This window comes from Elaeis guineensis, chromosome 3 (genome assembly GCF_000442705.2).
Source record: "Elaeis guineensis isolate ETL-2024a chromosome 3, EG11, whole genome shotgun sequence".
In the NCBI taxonomy this organism is placed as follows: Eukaryota; Viridiplantae; Streptophyta; class Magnoliopsida; order Arecales; family Arecaceae; genus Elaeis; species Elaeis guineensis.
The window spans coordinates 125,343,241-125,362,398 of record NC_025995.2 but is presented as its reverse complement, the minus strand read 5'-3'; the positions used below and the strand labels follow the sequence as shown (position 1 = coordinate 125,362,398).

Below are 19,158 nucleotides of genomic sequence, written 5' to 3'. Positions count from 1 at the left end.
ATCATGCCGTTACACCCGGGTGAATCAATGTATTTTGTATACATAGATGCATACGTAAAGTAGGTAGATGCATAAATTTAAAAAATTAAATATATTATAGATAATCAACGACCTTAACAATAGATCATCGAAAAAAAAATATTATTTATAATAAAAAAAAATTATGTATGTAATTGATGTAGAGCGCACCACTCAATCACATTAGAGCACGTAGATAACATTTTTTAACACGCATTTAATATTTACAATTCTATTTTTTTATTTAAATTTTTAAATATAAAAAATATTTTTTTTTGAAAAAATTATAACATCTTGTTATCGATATCCTACGATTAATTTATAATTTTTATATATAAAAATTATAATTTTTTTAAAAATTATAAAGAAGAAAGAATATTTTTATCATTTAAAAATTTTATAAATTTTTAATGATAAAAATATATATATTTTTTTTATGATATTATATGATCAAATTATGAATAGAAAGTTATAATTTGACTGCAAGATGTCATAATATAATAACTGGATGTCATAATTTTTTTTAAAAAAAAAATATTTTTATTATTTAAAATTTTAAATAAAAAAATGAACCTGCAGACATTAAATGTATATCAGAAAATGATGACTATATGGTCCAATCAAATAGAACGGTATATTTTTTTTATATCGCATACGATGTATAAAAAATTATTTTTTTAATATAAATTTTAAATAAATAATTTTGATTCAAAAAGTTGCAGCGATTCATCAAAAGTGCAACTCTGTTGAATATTGGACATGCTGATCCTATTAAGATAGATTGGGATACTGTAATCAGGAAAGAGCAGTGCTGCAGTACAAAAATAGTTTCTAGAGCTCTTAACTATCATCGCGTATGTGATGATTTGATAGCAAAGCAAGTCGCCACATTTCTTCCTGGCACGCCTCCTTCCATATTGCAAGTTTTATCCCTTTTTTCTTCCTTGAAATTGTGTTTTTGTCCCAAAATTAAGAGAGCTCATCTTGTTACCCATCATGTGAGAGCCCATAAGGCCTGGCGGATTGCATGGGGCCTCAGATTCGCAATTGTCCCACTGCATTCCCCGAATGTTCTGTTCAAGTTTCTCCAGAAAGAGTCTCTAGAGTGGAAGCAGTAGGGTGATCTCTACTTGTTATATAAAATATCTAGACGCACACGCATATTTGAAGATGTGGATCAAGGTTCTCTTACTACAATCATGAATGCTCGGTCTCATGCCAACAAATTCATCCAAACTAATGCTGCTACGTAGTCTTTGTTAGTTGAAAAAAAAAATGGGCCTCTCCTACCTTGTGTCTTTTAGAGTGATTCACTTGGGAGTCTTTACTTTTTGTTCCTTCAAGATAAATTTTGATGATAGTATTTTGAATAAGATTATACATGACAGTGCTAAATTTGTCATTCAAAACTAGTGATCAATAGTTGTTACAGAAGAAGATTATCATCTTTATAATTATTCAACACCACTCACAGAGCTTAGAAGAGCTCAAGAAGATTTAGCGGTTGTTATTTAAATCCTGCTTTTAATCTTAGAGAAGAATATTCTAAAATAATTATTAGTTGGATCTTTAGATCTTTAGCCAGTCATCATGACATCCATCCTAACTTGGAAGATTTGGAGCACCCGATCTCCATAGTGAAATATTTTAAGGCAATATATATTTTGAGGAGGTAAACAATATTACAGATTGGATAGTTTGTGAACCATACCAACTTAGTAATTTAGGAGTTTTCTGCTGTGGTGCCTCCGATTTTATGATTTATTGTACTCAGATTCTAGTGGCATATTATCAATGGTGCTTTTAGCCCTTGTTGTACTCAGATTCTAGTGGTATATTATCAATGGTGCTTTTAGCCTTTATTTTATTTTTTTTTAAAAATCACCGAGAAGTGTTTAAGCCTTACCGCCTCGCCGCATTCCAATCACACATCTATCGGATGGAAAGAAATCTCCTCATCAATAAATAAAGAACCAAATATTAATATTTTTATCAGAGCCGGCCATGGGGCAGGTCAAACTGAGCGACCGCCCCAGTCCCCAGATCTAGACCTTGTATTGATATTTCAATAGGGTGCAAGGATGACTTTCTATAATATTATAACAAGAAAAATAATTAAATAAGTTAATGATGAATTTTATACATTGTTTAACGAATATATCTATAAAAATTATTACACGTTGATTAATTTTTTTAATAATAATTAATATTTAAAATATATTAATTTTTAATAGAAAAATTTTATTTTTTTATTTAGTCCTGCGTCTAAAAAATATCAAAATTGATTCTGATTTTTATTTATTTATATCATTATCGATCTCTCGAGGCGGTGCCCGCGACCGCGAGCGAAGTCACGGCACAGGATTTAGATCCTTTTCTACAGTCCTACCTGGACTCACAGCCATTCATGATTCGCAAGATAAATGGTAATTAGATGGAGACACCGCAGCATTCGAGCAACGGAACAATAGACCTGTCCAATTCGCATCAATTACGAGCGGTCATCGTTGAAAAGAGGTTCTCTCCAACCCAAGTGGGTAGGGAAGAGATTCCCATTTCCCAGCGATCGAGCCCATAGAAATAATTGCAGTAAAAATTAAAACGAGGAAAGGCAACTTAGGCAAGCTTGCGGCGGGAGTGCCCTCCCAATTTTTCTCTCACTCCTCCACCTTCCTCTCTCCCTCGCTCCATCTCCCTCTATCTCTCTGTCTCCCGTCTCCATCTCCACAAAAACTCTCGTCGAAGCCCTCCACCATCGTCTCTCCCTTATTCGTCCCGTGCCTGTCGCCTCCGATCCCTTCCGCTTCTCGAGGCCGTTCCGCCCAGCGATTTTCCCGCTCTTTTCCATTTGAAATGGCCGAGAAGCGCGGGAGGGGGAGGGCCGCGGGCCGCACGATCTCGGAACCGGAGGTGGTGGTCCTCGACTGTTCGGACTCAGATCCTTCGGCCTCCGCCTCGCAGCTTGCAAGGCTCCGGCAGCGTTGGGAGCTGGCCTCCGTTCTTAATTTCCTGCACGCAAGATTCACATCTCTCCTTTTTTCTTTCTTGCTTTTTTTCTCGATGATTTTTTGTTTTTCCTCCTTGTTTAACAGCGTGATGTTTGGATGTGAATGTAGGTTTTCGAGCCGCTCATCCAGAGCGATCTAAAGATATCAGCAGAAGAGATCGAAACAGCTCTGATCTCACCGAACGATGTTTTGGCTCGGATTCACATTGCCCTCCTGAAGGTTTAAATGCCTGTTTATTTACTTTCTCGAGAACCTGGATTCCATTCCATGGGATTTTTTTTGATATGCTGGATTATTTGTTTAATGTGTTTTTTGTTTTATATTTGCCTGTGAATATGAATCTCTCGCTGTTCTATAATGCATGTTAATGATTGGAACACGTTCAGTGTTCGCTAGATCCAAAACAAGTCTGGAACTAATTTAGAAAGATAAACGTCTGGACAATGTTCATGTCCTTCGAGGCGAGAATGATCTGTAACTACACAATCCACGGCATTCTAGTCTGGATTTTACAACTTGTTTATTTGTTAATCGGGATAATCATAGACATGGTATGGTTTCCCCTGTATTAGTTTTCTTTAATCGATACTTAGGACTGAAATAGTAAAATATCTCCCATGTATCAGTCATCTTAATTGTTCATGGCTCAAATAAAATGCTCTATAGAGTTGTTTCCAAGCCTGTACCCAAAGGGAAAGAGTTGTTTCCAAGAAAAAGCATAAAGCAACACAAACTACATATTGCTTGAGTCGGCATATCTGATTTGTCTCACCACCAGTGTCTTTATAATTTTCTATACATGTAGATTTCTGTATACATTTTCATTGCATGACCATTTGTGATGACTAGATTTGAGCTTATTTTGACATAAGAATGCAGCTGTTATTATATGTAGACGCCAAACTCTTTTTGATCTTATAATAGCTAATGCATGTGGATGTATTCAGGGGAGATGACTTCCTTTTTAGCACATCAAATTGAGTGCTATTTGTTTCATAGGCTAAATTTTTGAAACATGAAGACCCACACCTGTCCTTATTCTTCCCTGCTCATCAATATGATCATGTAATTTATGTTTTGTTATTTTTTAATGTACTAATCAAGGATCTTATGCCGGTATTGGGCCTGTAGCAGTTGCTTGACAATATGGCACTGTATCATTCCTTGCTGGGCTTGTACCAATGCAATAGAATTGGAGGAGGGCCGGGGGGGGGGGGGGGGGGGGGTTGTTGGCGCGCAGAGAGAGAGAGAGAGGGCCATGGAGGGGCATAGAGGAAGGGCTCCTCACTTTGATTCCCCTATTTCATTAGAAACAGTGGTCCTGGAGGGGGCCCCCATTTTTTATTTTGAAAAAAAACTAAGTGTGGTTGGCAACTATGCTTTTTGTTTCTCTTTAGATATATAATATAGATAACTTAATTTAGGGGGAGATGATTTTATGTACAAGCTTTGCTAATTTAATAGATTAACTACTGCATTCTAATTATTGCATAAATACCTCTATACAACACTTTAAACCAGGCTCCATTTATGGCCATCATATATTTGCACAAATTGCGTACGGAGAGTTTTTATGTAATTTCTACAAAACTAATTCCTGTAATGTAAGATGCATGCTGATTCTAGTGCATGCCTTCTTGCTTGTACATCTATACCACATTGACTCTTTGCATAAAGGTGTAGCGGATAAAAATGATGGACCCTTTGCTTCTCATACTCTAGGAGCTGAGTTCTTCCTTTTTTTAATTATTTAAAGCATTTGTATCTTTCGGTATCTGCTTCAATATTTAAATCCGATATATTGATATGGTACCATGTCCATTTCGTAAAAATCCATTTCACCACTAAAGTTACTCCCTGCCTTCCATCTGTCTTCCTCACATAGTTCTATGTTTGTCTTTTCTCTTGTTGACAAGAGATTGATGCTCTTCACTTTCTGTTATCTCTTTTACTTTTACCAGTGCTTTTCCCCCATTTCCTCTTTTTTATTCTTTAATATATGCCTATCCTTCTTAGTTGTCATGATATGCCTTATGTGCTCATGAATCATCCATATTTAATGGCATAGTTTGGGAATTTGAAGAAACCTCCCCCAACCCAACTGCCCACCCATCTCCTTCCTCCCCCTCCCACACCAACACCCAAAAAAAAAAAGAAAGATAGAAATTATTCCTTTCCAATTGCTCTATATGTGCCTGCATCTTTAATACCTTTTGCAATATGGAACATCATTTACTTTTTTGTGCCTCTGCACTTCAAATTCTCACATATATTTCACGTTAAAACTTCTGAACACATTCTCACATACTAGGAAGTGGTCAACTTGAAGACTGAAGTTCTGCTTTATTTTTGCATAAAAGTATAATGCTAATTTATTGGTAGGCAAAATAAGATATGGTGTGTCAAATTTGTCTTCCAAAATATTTTATACTTGTTCAGGTGGGCTTCTTCATGATATACCAAATTTTCTGAAAGTGCAGTCTGTTAATGCTTTTCCTTCCATGCTGTTGCTGAAGGTCCAATAGGGTGCAAAATCTCTTTGGGTTGAACTGCAGAATATGAGCCTTGCATGAAGGGGCATTGTTCAGAAATACTCTTCTTTAGGCTACAAGTTAAAGAATGCACATTTTTATTCCTTTTTACTCAACTTCTTTGATATCTCACTAATGTCAGGGCAAATTTGAAAGGAATTGGTGAGTTGCAAGTTATACAGAGGCCAACCTTCATTCCATAATTGATGAGCTGAGGACTTGCATACATAGAACAGACTAGACTCCTGGTAGAATATAGGAAACATGAGAGGACAAAGTTGAAGCCAAATGATTTTAATTTCAGAATCTCTCTGGTCATATTAACATATTTCTACATGTCTAGATATTTCAATAAACTATTATGTGCACATCAACAAAATGGTTTGTCTTCCTGAATATGGAATCTAAAAAACTTTTTATATCTAGTGTTATTGTTCATTTTTTATTAGTTCTGCAGGTATAGGTTTTAGTGGTATTCAAGGTATGCACTTATTCTTTTGTAAGGCACAGATTTTATGGCAAGGATGATATATTTTGGATGTCATCTACAAGGTGTACAAAAAAAAAAAAGAGAAATTGTAGTTTTATAGATCTTATGAGTTTTTCCTTTGGGATAATCTGTTTTGGCTGTAACTTGAATATATTTTAGATGAAGAGAGATGCGCTGGGAGAATCAGCTAGGTTTGAAGTTGTACCCGTGTCTGTTTAGCATGAGAGCAAAGAGGAAATGTCTTTCAATTCATCACACTGGGCTGTTCAGACTTACTTCCAAGTCCCTTCATTTCCTTGTGTGGATCCTAATATGCATTTGATTTCTCAAGAGTTCAATAAAGTAAAGGTCGTCCTCAAGATGCACCTACTCTCTAGGCACACAGTGCATGTTGGAACTCATGTTAGAATTACATAGTGAACCACAGATGAAGCAAGAACATGCCATGCAATTGCCATGACCTTGCATTAGATGGCAAGTTGTTTGCATGCTCATATTTTTTAAGGTTGACAATCAATTCTTTAGTGGGTGCATTATGCCTCAATGATGAGGATTTTAATTTACCATGTGATCAGTGTATCTTTGAAATGCAACTGTAACTTTAGCCCTGATCTAATTGTGTCATTCCATGCAATTTTCCATATAGTCAATGCTTGATATCAAATGATATGGCAATGATTGGAGATCAATAAGGATAGATTCAACAATTCATTGACCCATCAGGGCATTCCATGATTCATCCATTAAAAGATTAAAGGATTACCACTACAAAGACCTAACAATGATCCAAATGAGTAAAATCCACATACTCTAATTGAAAGGTTACAAAATCATGACTACAGTGTACAGGTGTTGTTTGATTTCAGGGTTGCCTCTTTCATGTTTTACTTGTCTCTTGGATGTGATAAGCATTTTTTTTTAATATGCTTTTTGAAATGAAAATACCAGCAACAAGAATGAATTTGTGGTGTAGAATTAGAATGTTGAGGCTATTAAAATCTATGGGTAATACTTTTTGGAGAACCAATGTGATGCTTCAGCTTCAAGTGATGTGCTTGGATCTGTACTCAATAATTAGAAAACATGAGGGCAAGTGAAGAAAACCATGCCATACTTGTGAAGAAAGGTAAAGAGCTTGCTTTGTTTGAACCAAGGTACGTAGTCTTAGTATTGGGCCCCACATTGGTGCCACCTTATCATTGTGTTTATATGCTCGGTATGGGGGCAGATTCAGCATATTGAGCATTGGTATGTCCCTTGTACTATGTACCAGTACCAAACCGCTAACAATACGGTAATGCTCCATACCGTCTAGTTCGGTATGGTATGGCGTACCTTTGAACATGTATCTGCAGTTTTTGTATCAATTGCAAAGGAGGAATCTGATATAAGATACATGTGAAATGATGGTTGCTGGTTGTGGACATGGTTTTGATAATTGTTATGTAACTCAAAAACTCATCCCTCAGTATTATAGTCTTTTTCTATCGTAACTCAATGCTTGAATGTCATGCGCTCATGTTCCCCATCCTCGGTTTTTCGTTCGCTTTCTCTCTTTGGTAATTTGTGCATTTGAAGGATGGTAAATGTATCTCAGTGCTGGAATCACTCCTATTATGAAAGCAATATTGTCCTAACCATTATGGTTAAATGCATAATAATCATGGGGATGGCAATTTAGGGACTAGGGATATGCCATGATTATTGTGCCATGATAAAATATCAGTATCTTGTATCACTGATGCCAATGCTTTTGGGACAATCAAGACATTACTTTCATGAAATTACAGTTTTTATATCATTGATAAGTATATAAATTATCATGCATGCATAAAATGGCAATGTCCTGAAGTTGACAATTTAACAAGAGGTTCTCTATATTGCTGGTCAGGCGGCACTGCCTATCTCTTATATGCTTTGTGTTTGTTGCCTTGTTGGTACGTTCATATGAGGAATAAGAAATTTTCATGTGTTTTATAAAAGTAAGATGAAATGATTATATGTCGAGCCAAGCTGATGAAATTGACACTGAGACTTTTTCTTTGGGGTCTTCCTGATGGCTGGCTGAAACTAAAATGTGCTTCCGGCAGCAAATGCAACTTAGGGCATGAATCTTCTTCATGAATAAGCTGAGTCATCTTGTTGTATGCATTGGACAAACTGCCAAAGTAAATTTTGTGATTTGAGGACTTGGTGTTTTCAAAATTTGACTACTCGCTGTTGATGTTGTGATGTCAAGGACTTGGCATTTTTAATGTTCAAACACTTGCCAAAATTGGATCTTTAAAATCCTTGATCTGGTACAACTTATGCAGTGCCTTGTGGCAACTGTAATGGTTCTCCTGTTTTATTGTTTCATCTTCTCCATTTCATATATGGCCTTCTTCTAGACAGATGAACTTATTAGCACCGCTTGGATTTTACTTATATGCATTTCAATTATGTTATGGTTGATTGTTAGAACACAAAATCTTCTTGGTTAACACAAATGGCCTTTGGAATTAGTAGAATAAAATAATGCAAAACAAAAGACATAGGGCTGAAAAAATATAGGATACAGGTAGGTTATCAATATATCCTTGTCATTATCCAGTTTTGTTTGGTTGATGCGGATGCATATACGGATATTAATTGGATGCAAAAATTCATATCCATATTTATTTAAACGCATATGGATGTAAGTCAGATATTGGAAGTATGGATATAAATACAGATATAAGTCAAACAATTGAACTTTATGACTACCAAATCAAAGATATTACCATGTGAAAGGTAAATTAAGTAAATACCATGTTAATAGTCACTTATCTCTCTTAACAATTCATGAGTGATATATAAGATTAAATGTGCTTAGAAGCAGAACTAGGTATGTAGATATGGATCAAATACTTGTCTATCGATATCCATATCCATTTCTCTCTTATGGATATAGATATAGATATTAGTTGGACATTCAAATTTGTATCTGTATCTGGATAAATTCGGATATGAGAATGGATCCAGACAGACATTACCCGCTGCACTTTCACCCCTAAATTATATGTGGATCCAATTCATTTGGCTGCTATTTGGCTGCTTTGCTTGCTGATTATACTTTTGTATGTATTTTCAGATAAAATAATCATGCGGCTTCTTGACTAGGCACACAAGCTCATAGGCATGACTTCTATGTAGTATGATTGAGATTGTGTATGTGTGTTCCAGGGGATACCGCCTGTAAACAAAAATCTGAGAGAATCTGATGCATGGGTCATAACAGTTTGCAAAAAACTTGCTCTGTGGTGGCCATGGGTAGGTTAAAGCTTCATGTTTGATCCTACTTATCTGTTTACTATCTTTATCTTACTGTGGGAACTAGGAGACTGCTTGTTCATATTTCTTTGTGCTCGAGCAGGTTGCTGAAGGAGAGAATCCACTCAAAGTTAATCATGGGTAGCCATAGATGATTTCTCCAACCATGTGAATATTCTTTTATTCAATGTTATGAAGGCTTGCAATTATGTGAACACTATCCTATTAGTGCAGGGAGGAGATAACAACATATAAGGAACTTGATCCAACAATTCGTTTGCTGATCCTGAAAGCACTCTGTGAAGTTCGTGCAGATGTATTAAACATTCCTTTGACTTTTTGTATTTCATATTTTGAATTATGCTGCGATATATATTCTTCCTGGTCGCTATTCCGGGTCACCTATTGCGCTTATAGGTTATGGGTGGTCTCGATCAAATGCCTTATCAAAAATTAGCGTTTTAAGCTATCTTACTTGCATCAATTTTTTGTTCAGATATGTACCTTGCTGCTACCTTCTACAAGCTTTTGACAAATTTGTGCATGTACCTTGCAGCAAGATGATATATTGAGATACATCACCAATGAACTGAAAGCTGGAACAAAAATTACTGCTTTCCGTAAAGAAAAGATATGTGGCGGTGATGATGGAGTTACTTATTGGTAATTTTAGGGGCAGTAATTTATTTTTTAACTCATTTCTCTCTACTATGCTTATGATGTGGAATTTACAGTTATAAAAACATCATACATCATGCTTTTTGAATTGTAATGTTTATAATATCATGCTGATAATGAAGGCTTGTTATTAATCGTATTTTAGAAAAGGTAGTTGTTGTTCTGGAAACCAATTGCAGATCCTCAACTATTCTGGGTTATACTCCATACCATGCAGATGTGTTACTATCAAAGAACTGCACGTGTTCTTTCATGCTGATCGCTTCTTTTTCAATGTAAGGTATGATGGAGATCCAATTATTGGTCATAGGTTGTATAGAGAAGTTGTTAAAGTTAATTTCAAACAGAAGTGGAAGGCAAAGGGCCGTTTAACACAACCAACAATTGATTCTGGGTGGGAAACACTGGCAACAAATCTTGAGGAATTTCGGGAACTATCAGTAAGATCCACATTGATGTTGTTTATGTATGTTTAAGATCTTGATTGTCACATTTTTCCCTTGCGGATTTTTCAGGAGAATCTATCATCAAGCAAAGTTACATCTGAAGCTGCAGTTGGAGAGACAATTAAAACTGAAATCATTCCTCCTCTTGAGGAACTCCAAAAGGTAAAGACTACAATCTTCTGTTTTCTTAGCTTTTTGAATTGGACTATAACAATTTTATGGCTATAATTGATCTTCTGCTACTATTCCCTTGGTCACTGTCAAATTTTGTGACAGCATGTTCTAAATTCAGTTCATCTATTATCGTTTACAGAAGAAACAAAGGGCATTAAAAAGACAACAAAGGCAAGCTATGTTGTTAGATAATTTTCTACATTCTAACCGAACTCGCAAACGTTCCCGCCGTGAGCATAGGCCTGTGAGCTACACTTTTGGTAAGACTCAATCATCTAACTTGTATGTGAAGGATCAACCTTGGTCTGAATTGTCCTGCTAGACCTTTCCATTCTCCATTATGATTTCTTGCCAATTTTGGATGTAGTAGCTTACATATGTTCGCTATTTGAGGGGAGAAATTACTGGTTAGAAAAGTTCTAGCACGTATATCTTGGACCATCTAATAAGAAGCCACCACATCATTTATTATTGGAAAAAGGCGCACTGTTATCCAAGTTTGATTGAAAATTTTGAATAAGAAAAGTTTTACTATTAACTATGATTGGCCAGCTGGCAACTTTTGCTGTTTTGAGTGGAAAAATGTTTGCTTTTTTGGATGATGTGATGGCTTCTTATTGGATGGTCCATGGTATACATGATAGAACTGTTCTAACCAATAATTTCTCGTTTGAGGGAGACTTGTTTGTCTGATTTAGATGAAGCATTTTATCTCGCCGTATCTATAGGACAGGTTTTATGAAGGAACCTAGCCAGAATCTGTAACATGCTTCATATAACCAATTCATTGCACACTGTGATGTCTTACATATAAAAGTAAAATAGGGTAAAAATCATAGAAGGTAGTTATTATGATATAGAATTTCGGTAAACAATACATGAATATTTACCTGATGTGTTTTTTTAAAAAATTTAAATGATTACTTATTCTTTTTTTATTTATTTATACTTTTCTGAGCTAACACTCTACATTGGCTTGGTATGCCGATTGGGAAGGCTATAGATGTACATTTACTATGGTTTCATTTTGTTTCTTTTTCCCATCTTTCATTTTGGAATTTATCACTTTTGTTGTTTAAGTTGATTCTTTCTATCAGTATGGCAACAACCATCAGAAGCAATATAAACTTACAAATTTTTCACTTTTAGTCTCAATGACAGATTTTATTTCTTGCTTGCTAGTTCCAATTGAAAAGCCTTAAATTGTGCATGCCAGACTCTTGAAACTAGCAGTTCTGCTACATTCATGTTTGCTAAGGCTGTGACCTTCACTTTTTACAATCATCAACGTTGTTGATTTTTTTTTTTTTTGCACTCAGGTTTAATGGCTATTTTATTGCTCGGCATGTTTTCTGATGGCAATGTTTTCATATTGCAAAATTCTTTATTAATGTGCTGGATGAGTGAAAGTTATCAAGTGCCTTCTGATGCCTCTGGGTTTTCTAATTTTAATTTTGTTTCTCGTATTGATTCCCTTTTAAATTCTGGGTTTTATGTGCAGATGAGTATGATCGTTCCATTGACGAGGCTATACAGATATCGAAGTAAGTTTGATATGCTACCTCTAATATTTAGCTTTTAGGTTTTTGAATGCTTCTTGTGTTCTTTATTTCATTACAATTTTGATGTTATTATGCTCCAGGATGGGGCGGTTCAGAATTGGAACTATCCAGCAAACTCTTAGAAAAAAAAAAAAACATGTTTCCGGGAAAAAGGTGGTTGGAACATCAGTTACATGTGTGCTTTTTTGATGCATTTTCTCTGCACAATTTTCGTCTTCTGTCTAGTACTGGATGTACGATTGCTGCAAGTCTTTTGCAAGATGAATGCTTCTAGGATTTAGAATATATTGAGAGATCCAAACATTTGTCTTTTTGCTTTCTGTTTTTTAGATATGACGAGCACAAGCATTCTATGGTGCACATCTAACAAGCATGTCGATGGCCAAACATATTCCACCTTCATCTCTTAATATATGGTCTTAGTGATTTGAACATTTTGTCATGTAATGGCACCTTCATCATTACAAGATATGAAGACATATGAGAAGTGAAAACTTTAGGATGTGATGGCACTATATAATTTCAAGAAGTGGCCTGTAAAAGATTCAAAATTCACCTCGCTACTAAGTATTTGCTAAGGGAAATATAGGAAGTATTTCTTATCTGTTATGTCGGCATGAAAACATGAATACCATATTTATGCTGTCCTAAAATGGAATGGTCATAGGATTCATGGTTGATCAGGTGGTTTCTTTCCAAGACTATGCCAAAGTTTTTAACTAATTTGCATGAATTGTGATTCAGGAAATCAAACCCAAATAAATTGTGCAGAGACAGGAGCAAGGTCGAAGAGCATGTATCTGGTCAGAATGGCATGCTGGATGGCGCTGTGCATGCAGATCAAGAGAACAGTACCTCAGATTCTCAGACTGGTGATGATGATAAGTATCGAGGTGGGAGTGGTGGTGATGATGCTGAGGACGATGACTATGATCAGAAAGGTAATAACCACGCTGGGAACGGTGGCAGCAATGATAATAATTTCCATCTGGCTGACTCCGACAGGGAAAATACTGCTATTGCAAGGAAGAAACGACGGGGACCTGATCAGAATAAAAAAGAAGCTAAGCCTAAAGTAGTTATTGGGGTGCGCCACAGTAGGAGAACTGCGGTAATTGATGGGAATCTTGGCACATTCCATAGAGAAACGACAGGCAATGTGCAGATGAATAAAAGGCTGAAGCAAAGACCAACTCGTAATGCGGACTATGCCGTTCATATTCTTTCAGGGTCTGAAGATGAGAAACAGGCGGAAGATATCTCAGCTACCAATAAGGAGCTTGTTTCTTCTGGTGATGAATCCCAAGTGGGCAATGGTGAAACTGATCATGCATAGCACTTCAAAAAAGTGCCATCGGTGGACTTGCTGATTGATATCCTCATAAAATACTTTTACGGACTAAAGAGCAAAGCGCTTCCTTTGTGTTTTGTCATAACAAGGAAGCCTATAGTTGTTGACGTCAATGCTCTAGAAAGGAGCTTCCATTTCATGGAATATCGTTATTCTTGAAGACTTTGACTTGTATTTTGATATCCTAAGCTGAAATGTTTCTTACCTGATAGTTATGTACTGCAGTAACTGCATGCAGTTTTCTTGCTTCGCTGAAAACCATTGATCTTTTTGTTGCATGCACGTCTTATTTGTTGAAAAATGTTGTGCATGCCTACTGGGAATATTTGATGGCATAAGGAAAAAGATCGGGATTCCATCTATTCATCTTTTTGTGTGGTTGATGAGAAGGATGGATGGGAGAAAAGATGGATACGAGAGGAAATATGAATGGGGGAGAGGATGGATGAATTTTCCATCCATTCTTTTGTTGGTCACATATAAAAGAATAGGATTGTTTGGTATAAGAGAAATTAAAAGGGGGAAGAATGATATTTTTATTAAATTATTTTTTGATAAAAAATATTATTGTCACTAATTTATAATATTTATTTATATTAAAAAATAAAATAATATATAAATTTATAATCTTAATAACTTATAATCATTTAATTTTATATAATTTAACTAAATATAATTTTATAAATAAACTACATATGAATTGATTTATTATCTATATTAATTATATAAATAACTACTGATTTTTATTTAATTTAAATAGTTAATTAATTTGTACAAACCGTTAACTAAAAAATAATGAATATGTATAGAAAAATAGAAGAAGTGTTGGGCCTTTGGCAACATATTAACGATGGTTAATCCTGTCAGCGTAGAGATCGATCCTTTATATTTTTCATCCTATTTTGTATCAGGATGCAAAATGGTGGGCTAAGATGGATAAGAAATCCCTCATTTTCCTTTTTTTTTTTTTTTTGGACGAGATACAATCCCTTATTTTCATTCATTCTTTCCAAATTTTAAAATGATCCGCATCAACCTTACCACCGGAAATTAAAAAATAAAAAAAAGAAAAAGAATTTACGGCATCGCAGCCTTGACAGCCTGCGCCGGAAACGGGTGGCGGCGAGATCAATGAAGGCCCGGACGATGTGCTTGTGGACGCCGCGGTCGTTGAGTTGCAGGAAACAGTAGAGCAACTCCTTCATGAACTTTCAATCCAGCGGCTCCTCCGGGTCCACGTGGCGCGTCTGCACCATCTCCAGCATCGACCGCCGGAAGTCGGAGTCCGGGTCCCTCGATAGGATCACCACCGCCTGCCCCTCGCACTGCGGAGACAGAGACCCCGTGCTCAGCCGGGCCTCCTCGATGAAGGAGCCGGACGAGCCCGGCTTCGCGAAGAACCGCTCCGACGGCCGGATGGGTTCCGTCAACCGCGGCGACCACTCCGACGCGGCACCGTACACGCAGCTGGTGGTGTTGACATCGTAGAGGGGGCTGCAGTTCCGTGTGGCTGGGAGTAGAGGAGGCTGTTAAGCGGATTCCTTCTGTTTGGGAAGCGAGAGGTAGGGAGATTTGCGCATGCCCTTTCCCATTTTTTATTTCTCTGCACGGTCTTTCCTGATCTTCAGGTGGAATGAAACGGTTGTAGTGAAAAAATTTTTTTTGCGTTGAATGGTGGAACAGGATTTTATATATATATAAATATAGTTAGGGGAGGTGCATGAGGTAAGGGGCAGAAAGAGAAAATCAGATCACCATATTTGAAATTTGAACTATTTATTTTTTCCTTAACCAAAAAAACTATTTATTTTTTTCCTTTTTTTTTTGCTATCTCTTAGCTTGCACGAATTTAATGCTAGGGTACAGTATTAAAGTTTTGACGATATTGCGAACAGAAAGGGAGCCAAAAATCCACAGATGAACAAGGTCACAGACTGGCAGGTTCGTAACGGGAATGAAATTTCTTATTGGTTTTATGGGAGAAATAAAATGGTGCGGCTGGCAAGGATTCCATCAGAGAAATAAGAAGAAAAAAATATGAAGAATTCAGAATGTGAGCAGATTCTTAAGCTGGGGACAGAATCGGAATAGATTTGGGGAGATGGTTTATAGGAGGTGCACAAAGGAGCGTGGTTATAGTCAAAATGGTGTCCATTTAACCAACGTGCGGAAGCTGCGGCAGTAGCAGCGCCGGCACCAGAGATCTCACCAATGGCAGAAGTAGAAGAATAGAAAGAGGCGCGGTTTCAAGACCAGAAGCCGCACCGCTGCAGAAGAAAAGGTCCTGAAAAAAAAAAAGGAACCGAAACACCGGAAAAAGAATAACAAGCCTCAGAAGCTCCGACGGAGCCACCGAAGCCTAGCAAGATCCTGAACGCTCTTTCCGATCACAAGAGGACCCTGGAGGACTTGGAGCACAGCCTAGAGGGCAACGAGATCTTGGAGAAGAAGCCGGAGGTCTCTAGCCCAGGCACCGTCTTTCTCCAGCCAAAGGATCCATCTACTTAAGCCTAGTTTCGCGACGGTGAGGACAACGGACGAGACGGTGGCGGACGAACTAGGCTCATTCTTCGAGGTTTCAGCGAGGGTGTCCAGATTGGATGATGGTCTGAAAAAACCCTATTTTGGTAAACTACTTTGGCATTGCCTTTGGTTTTCTATACTTTAGCTTAAGTATTGGTCTGCACACGCCAATCTGACATCACAGATAAACAACATTACCCCTGCCTTTATATATATATATATATATATATATATATATATATATATATATATATATATATATATATTATAAAAAATTATATACATCCAGATTAGATTCGACATAAATTTTATTATTAATTGTATCCTCTATGGATAAAATAAAACTCCTTCCATTAAAATCGAATTAGATTGAGAATTTGATGAGATGAAGTAAGTTGCACCTTAGTCTCCAAATTGCTAAGTCAAAGAAAACCAAAACAATCTAAACTTGGATCCATTAGAATGCCAACATAGCAAAATCTTAACCTTGCAATGGCTACCACGGTGGTAGCCCAATGGAACGAGTCTTTGCCTTCCAACTAAGTGATCCGGATTTGAATTACGGTAGATGCTGTAGCTTCGATTAAATGCTGGGATAATAATGAACGGAAGCGGATTATTCCTAGCGACTTGAATGCGGGGTCTGGAAGAGACATCTGATCCACCGTCTCGCGGTAGTGCTGGAGTGACATACTCATCCGTTGGATTTGCTCATATGCGGTAGTGCTGGGATGACGTACTCACTCATTAGATTTGCCTATATGGTGGAGAGGAGGATGTCTGTTGCGTAAAATTCATCTTCGAATCGAATATTCTCTTACGGGATCTAGAAATTTATAGTCACGACTCACACCGAAAAGGGTAGCTGCATTGGGATGCCCCCCCCCCCTTTTGGTCTAGTTCACCAGCCCAATAGCTTTGTATCTTTTGGGTTTTTTTTTGGGGGGGAGGGGGGCGGGGTGGTCGTGCGGGGAAAAAAACGGCTGTGTATGTTAGGTACAGGACAAAGCGTGCGCCATCAACTAATTAGGTCATCTTGATGTTCAGCCAATAAGTAATGAGAAAGGAGTAATTTTTTATGCACCACGTGCGGTATAATAAAATTGACACGGAGTATACCGTTGAATCACAGGGAACCACATGGTATAATTGATATTTGGGCCTCGGCGGCCATGCTTTCATATATGCGCAGGAGAAGGCAGCGGAGCGGGTTGCAAATAGCGTACGTTGGCTAGGGTTGAGCAGCCTGTGCTAGCGGAGATTCTCTCCCGTACATGGGTAGCAAAACCAGTCCATCCACAGCTCATTCCATATATTTTTCCAAGAAGGAAAGCAAACATGCAATGTTACGAAGAAAGACATGCGAAAAAACTATACGGAAAGAGCTTGGAGAGAAACTCATCATTTATTAGAATGAACAAAAGGAAAGCTTATTGCCACATTTTTGCTTCCCGATATCTCTTAGAACTGCTCAGGAAATGGGAAGAGAGGCAAAGATAATAATAAAAATTTTAGGGAGCTGCTCCTCTTCAATCAAGAGGACCCAGCTAAAAATTAAATAACAAAGAGAAAAACATGTCAATGAACCAGATATGTAACAATGAGGGCCGCAAGCATCAGTATGTAAGCTATCCCTTGATCGATCGCCTTGCTGTCACTGGTTGGCAAGGGTGCCATGGTTTGTCCATGGGCTAGCTGCATAATCCCTGATAACAAGTATGTCACCAGGAGCAGAGCAAATACTCTAATCGACCTCATCTAACAACAACAAGAATTTGAAGCAGGCCTTTTTCTATTTCTTTTTTTTCTTTCCCCCTTTTTGAGGAAGCGAGGAGCAATCAAAGAAGGCTCTTCTAATGGACGTGGGCAGGAAAGAAGAAAAAAGTGATCGAATACCGTTTAGGGGAGAAGAAGCTATGGTGGAATGAGAAGTGCCCGCTATGGCCAAGAATTTATAGTGGAAACGAGTGAAGCTTTGACCCTCTGGTAGGTAGAGAACAGCGTGCTAACAGAATTTGAAGTCGTCCAGCTCTTTGTTTTATTTCAAAAAGAGAGAGACGTTTGGCTTCTAGTTGTTGGAACTTACCAAACAAGCAAAGAACCAGTACGAGATGATACCAGAAAGACCATGTTGTGGCGAAGTTCATTATGTTAGAGAGCAAGAAACGCGGTAGACACGAGGGAAAAATGTTGTCCCATTAGGGGATCCGGTCCACCAACATTTTTCCATGATAATTTATATAGCTTCACTAAGTTACACCACACGCATTAATCACGCGCTCTGTTCATACGGGCTAGGCATGTTTCAACTATTCTTTAAGTGGGCCTGTTAGTGGGTCGCATCTGCCGGCGTTAGTTTGGATCTTAGTGGTATTCCTGCAAATATTTAATGTTTTAAAACGCGACGACGACTTTGACCCATGAATGGTTCAGCAGTATGAAAGCGATGGCTGCATTGCTGCCACGGAGAATCCAAGAAAGGGCGAGACGAGTACTGTAATTGACTGGGTGACGCAAGACTCGGTGATATTAATGTAACCATTTCTCCGAGATTTTACTGGGTTATATGACAATAGAATAAGAATTGGTAATATTCTCTGCGGATCTATAAGATATGGTTGAAGAATGACAGTAATTTATTGGCCGTTATGTTTGGAAAGCTCTTCTAACTGTGAAACACCATACATATTTTTCGTTGACCATTGGCCGGGCGATAGAGACCCTAGATCAGATTCTGATTGGGTGGTTTTGGGGTAATCCTTGGAAGAAATAGTCCAAAATTTCCCACGAGCATCATGTCCCTGAAAAAAGTAGAAAGAAAAAGGAAATATCAAGTGTAACTCAGAAACTTCGCTATGGTAAATTTCCAGTTTAAGATTTAGCATTTAGAGGCTTGTAGTGGCTCACTTCATTAATTTACTTAGGAAAAACTGTTATTTATATCAATATTAGACATTCAAAAACATTGCAATAGAATAAATTAAATCCAATGTGCAGCATATGTCAAAATGACAATTGGCATCTGCTTCCTACATACTCGCCCTTCCTTGAATTGATTATTGTGACTCATAAATAAATTAGAAACT

At 37.3% G+C, this 19,158-nt stretch overlaps 1 protein-coding gene across 1 annotated transcript; it reads left to right on the top strand.

Annotated features, from left to right (window-relative positions):
* The first annotated feature begins 2,493 nt into the window (after positions 1–2,493).
* On the top strand, positions 2,494–13,850 carry LOC105040288 (DDT domain-containing protein DDR4). The gene is made up of 11 exons (XM_010916753.4): positions 2,494–3,033; positions 3,135–3,245; positions 9,252–9,338; positions 9,442–9,479; positions 9,573–9,654; positions 9,895–10,001; positions 10,297–10,456; positions 10,532–10,624; positions 10,776–10,896; positions 12,138–12,180; positions 12,943–13,850. The coding sequence occupies exons 1-11, from the start codon at positions 2,872–2,874 to the stop codon at positions 13,532–13,534; spliced, it is 1,596 nt and encodes a 531-aa protein (XP_010915055.1). The 5' UTR covers positions 2,494–2,871; the 3' UTR covers positions 13,535–13,850.
* The last annotated feature ends 5,308 nt before the right edge of the window (positions 13,851–19,158 follow it).

What these genes read in the sequence shown, in the direction of transcription:
- LOC105040288 (XM_010916753.4), top strand. Translation starts at nt 2,872, where the DNA reads ATGGCCGAGAAGCGCGGGAGGGGGAGGGCCGCGGGCCGCACGATCTCG. An exon ending in TTGCTCTGTGGTGGCCATGG is followed by an intron (nt 9,339 to 9,441) that starts GTAGGTTAAAGC and finishes GTGCTCGAGCAG; the next exon opens with GTTGCTGAAGGAGAGAATCC. An exon ending in AGGAATTTCGGGAACTATCA is followed by an intron (nt 10,457 to 10,531) that starts GTAAGATCCACA and finishes CGGATTTTTCAG; the next exon opens with GAGAATCTATCATCAAGCAA.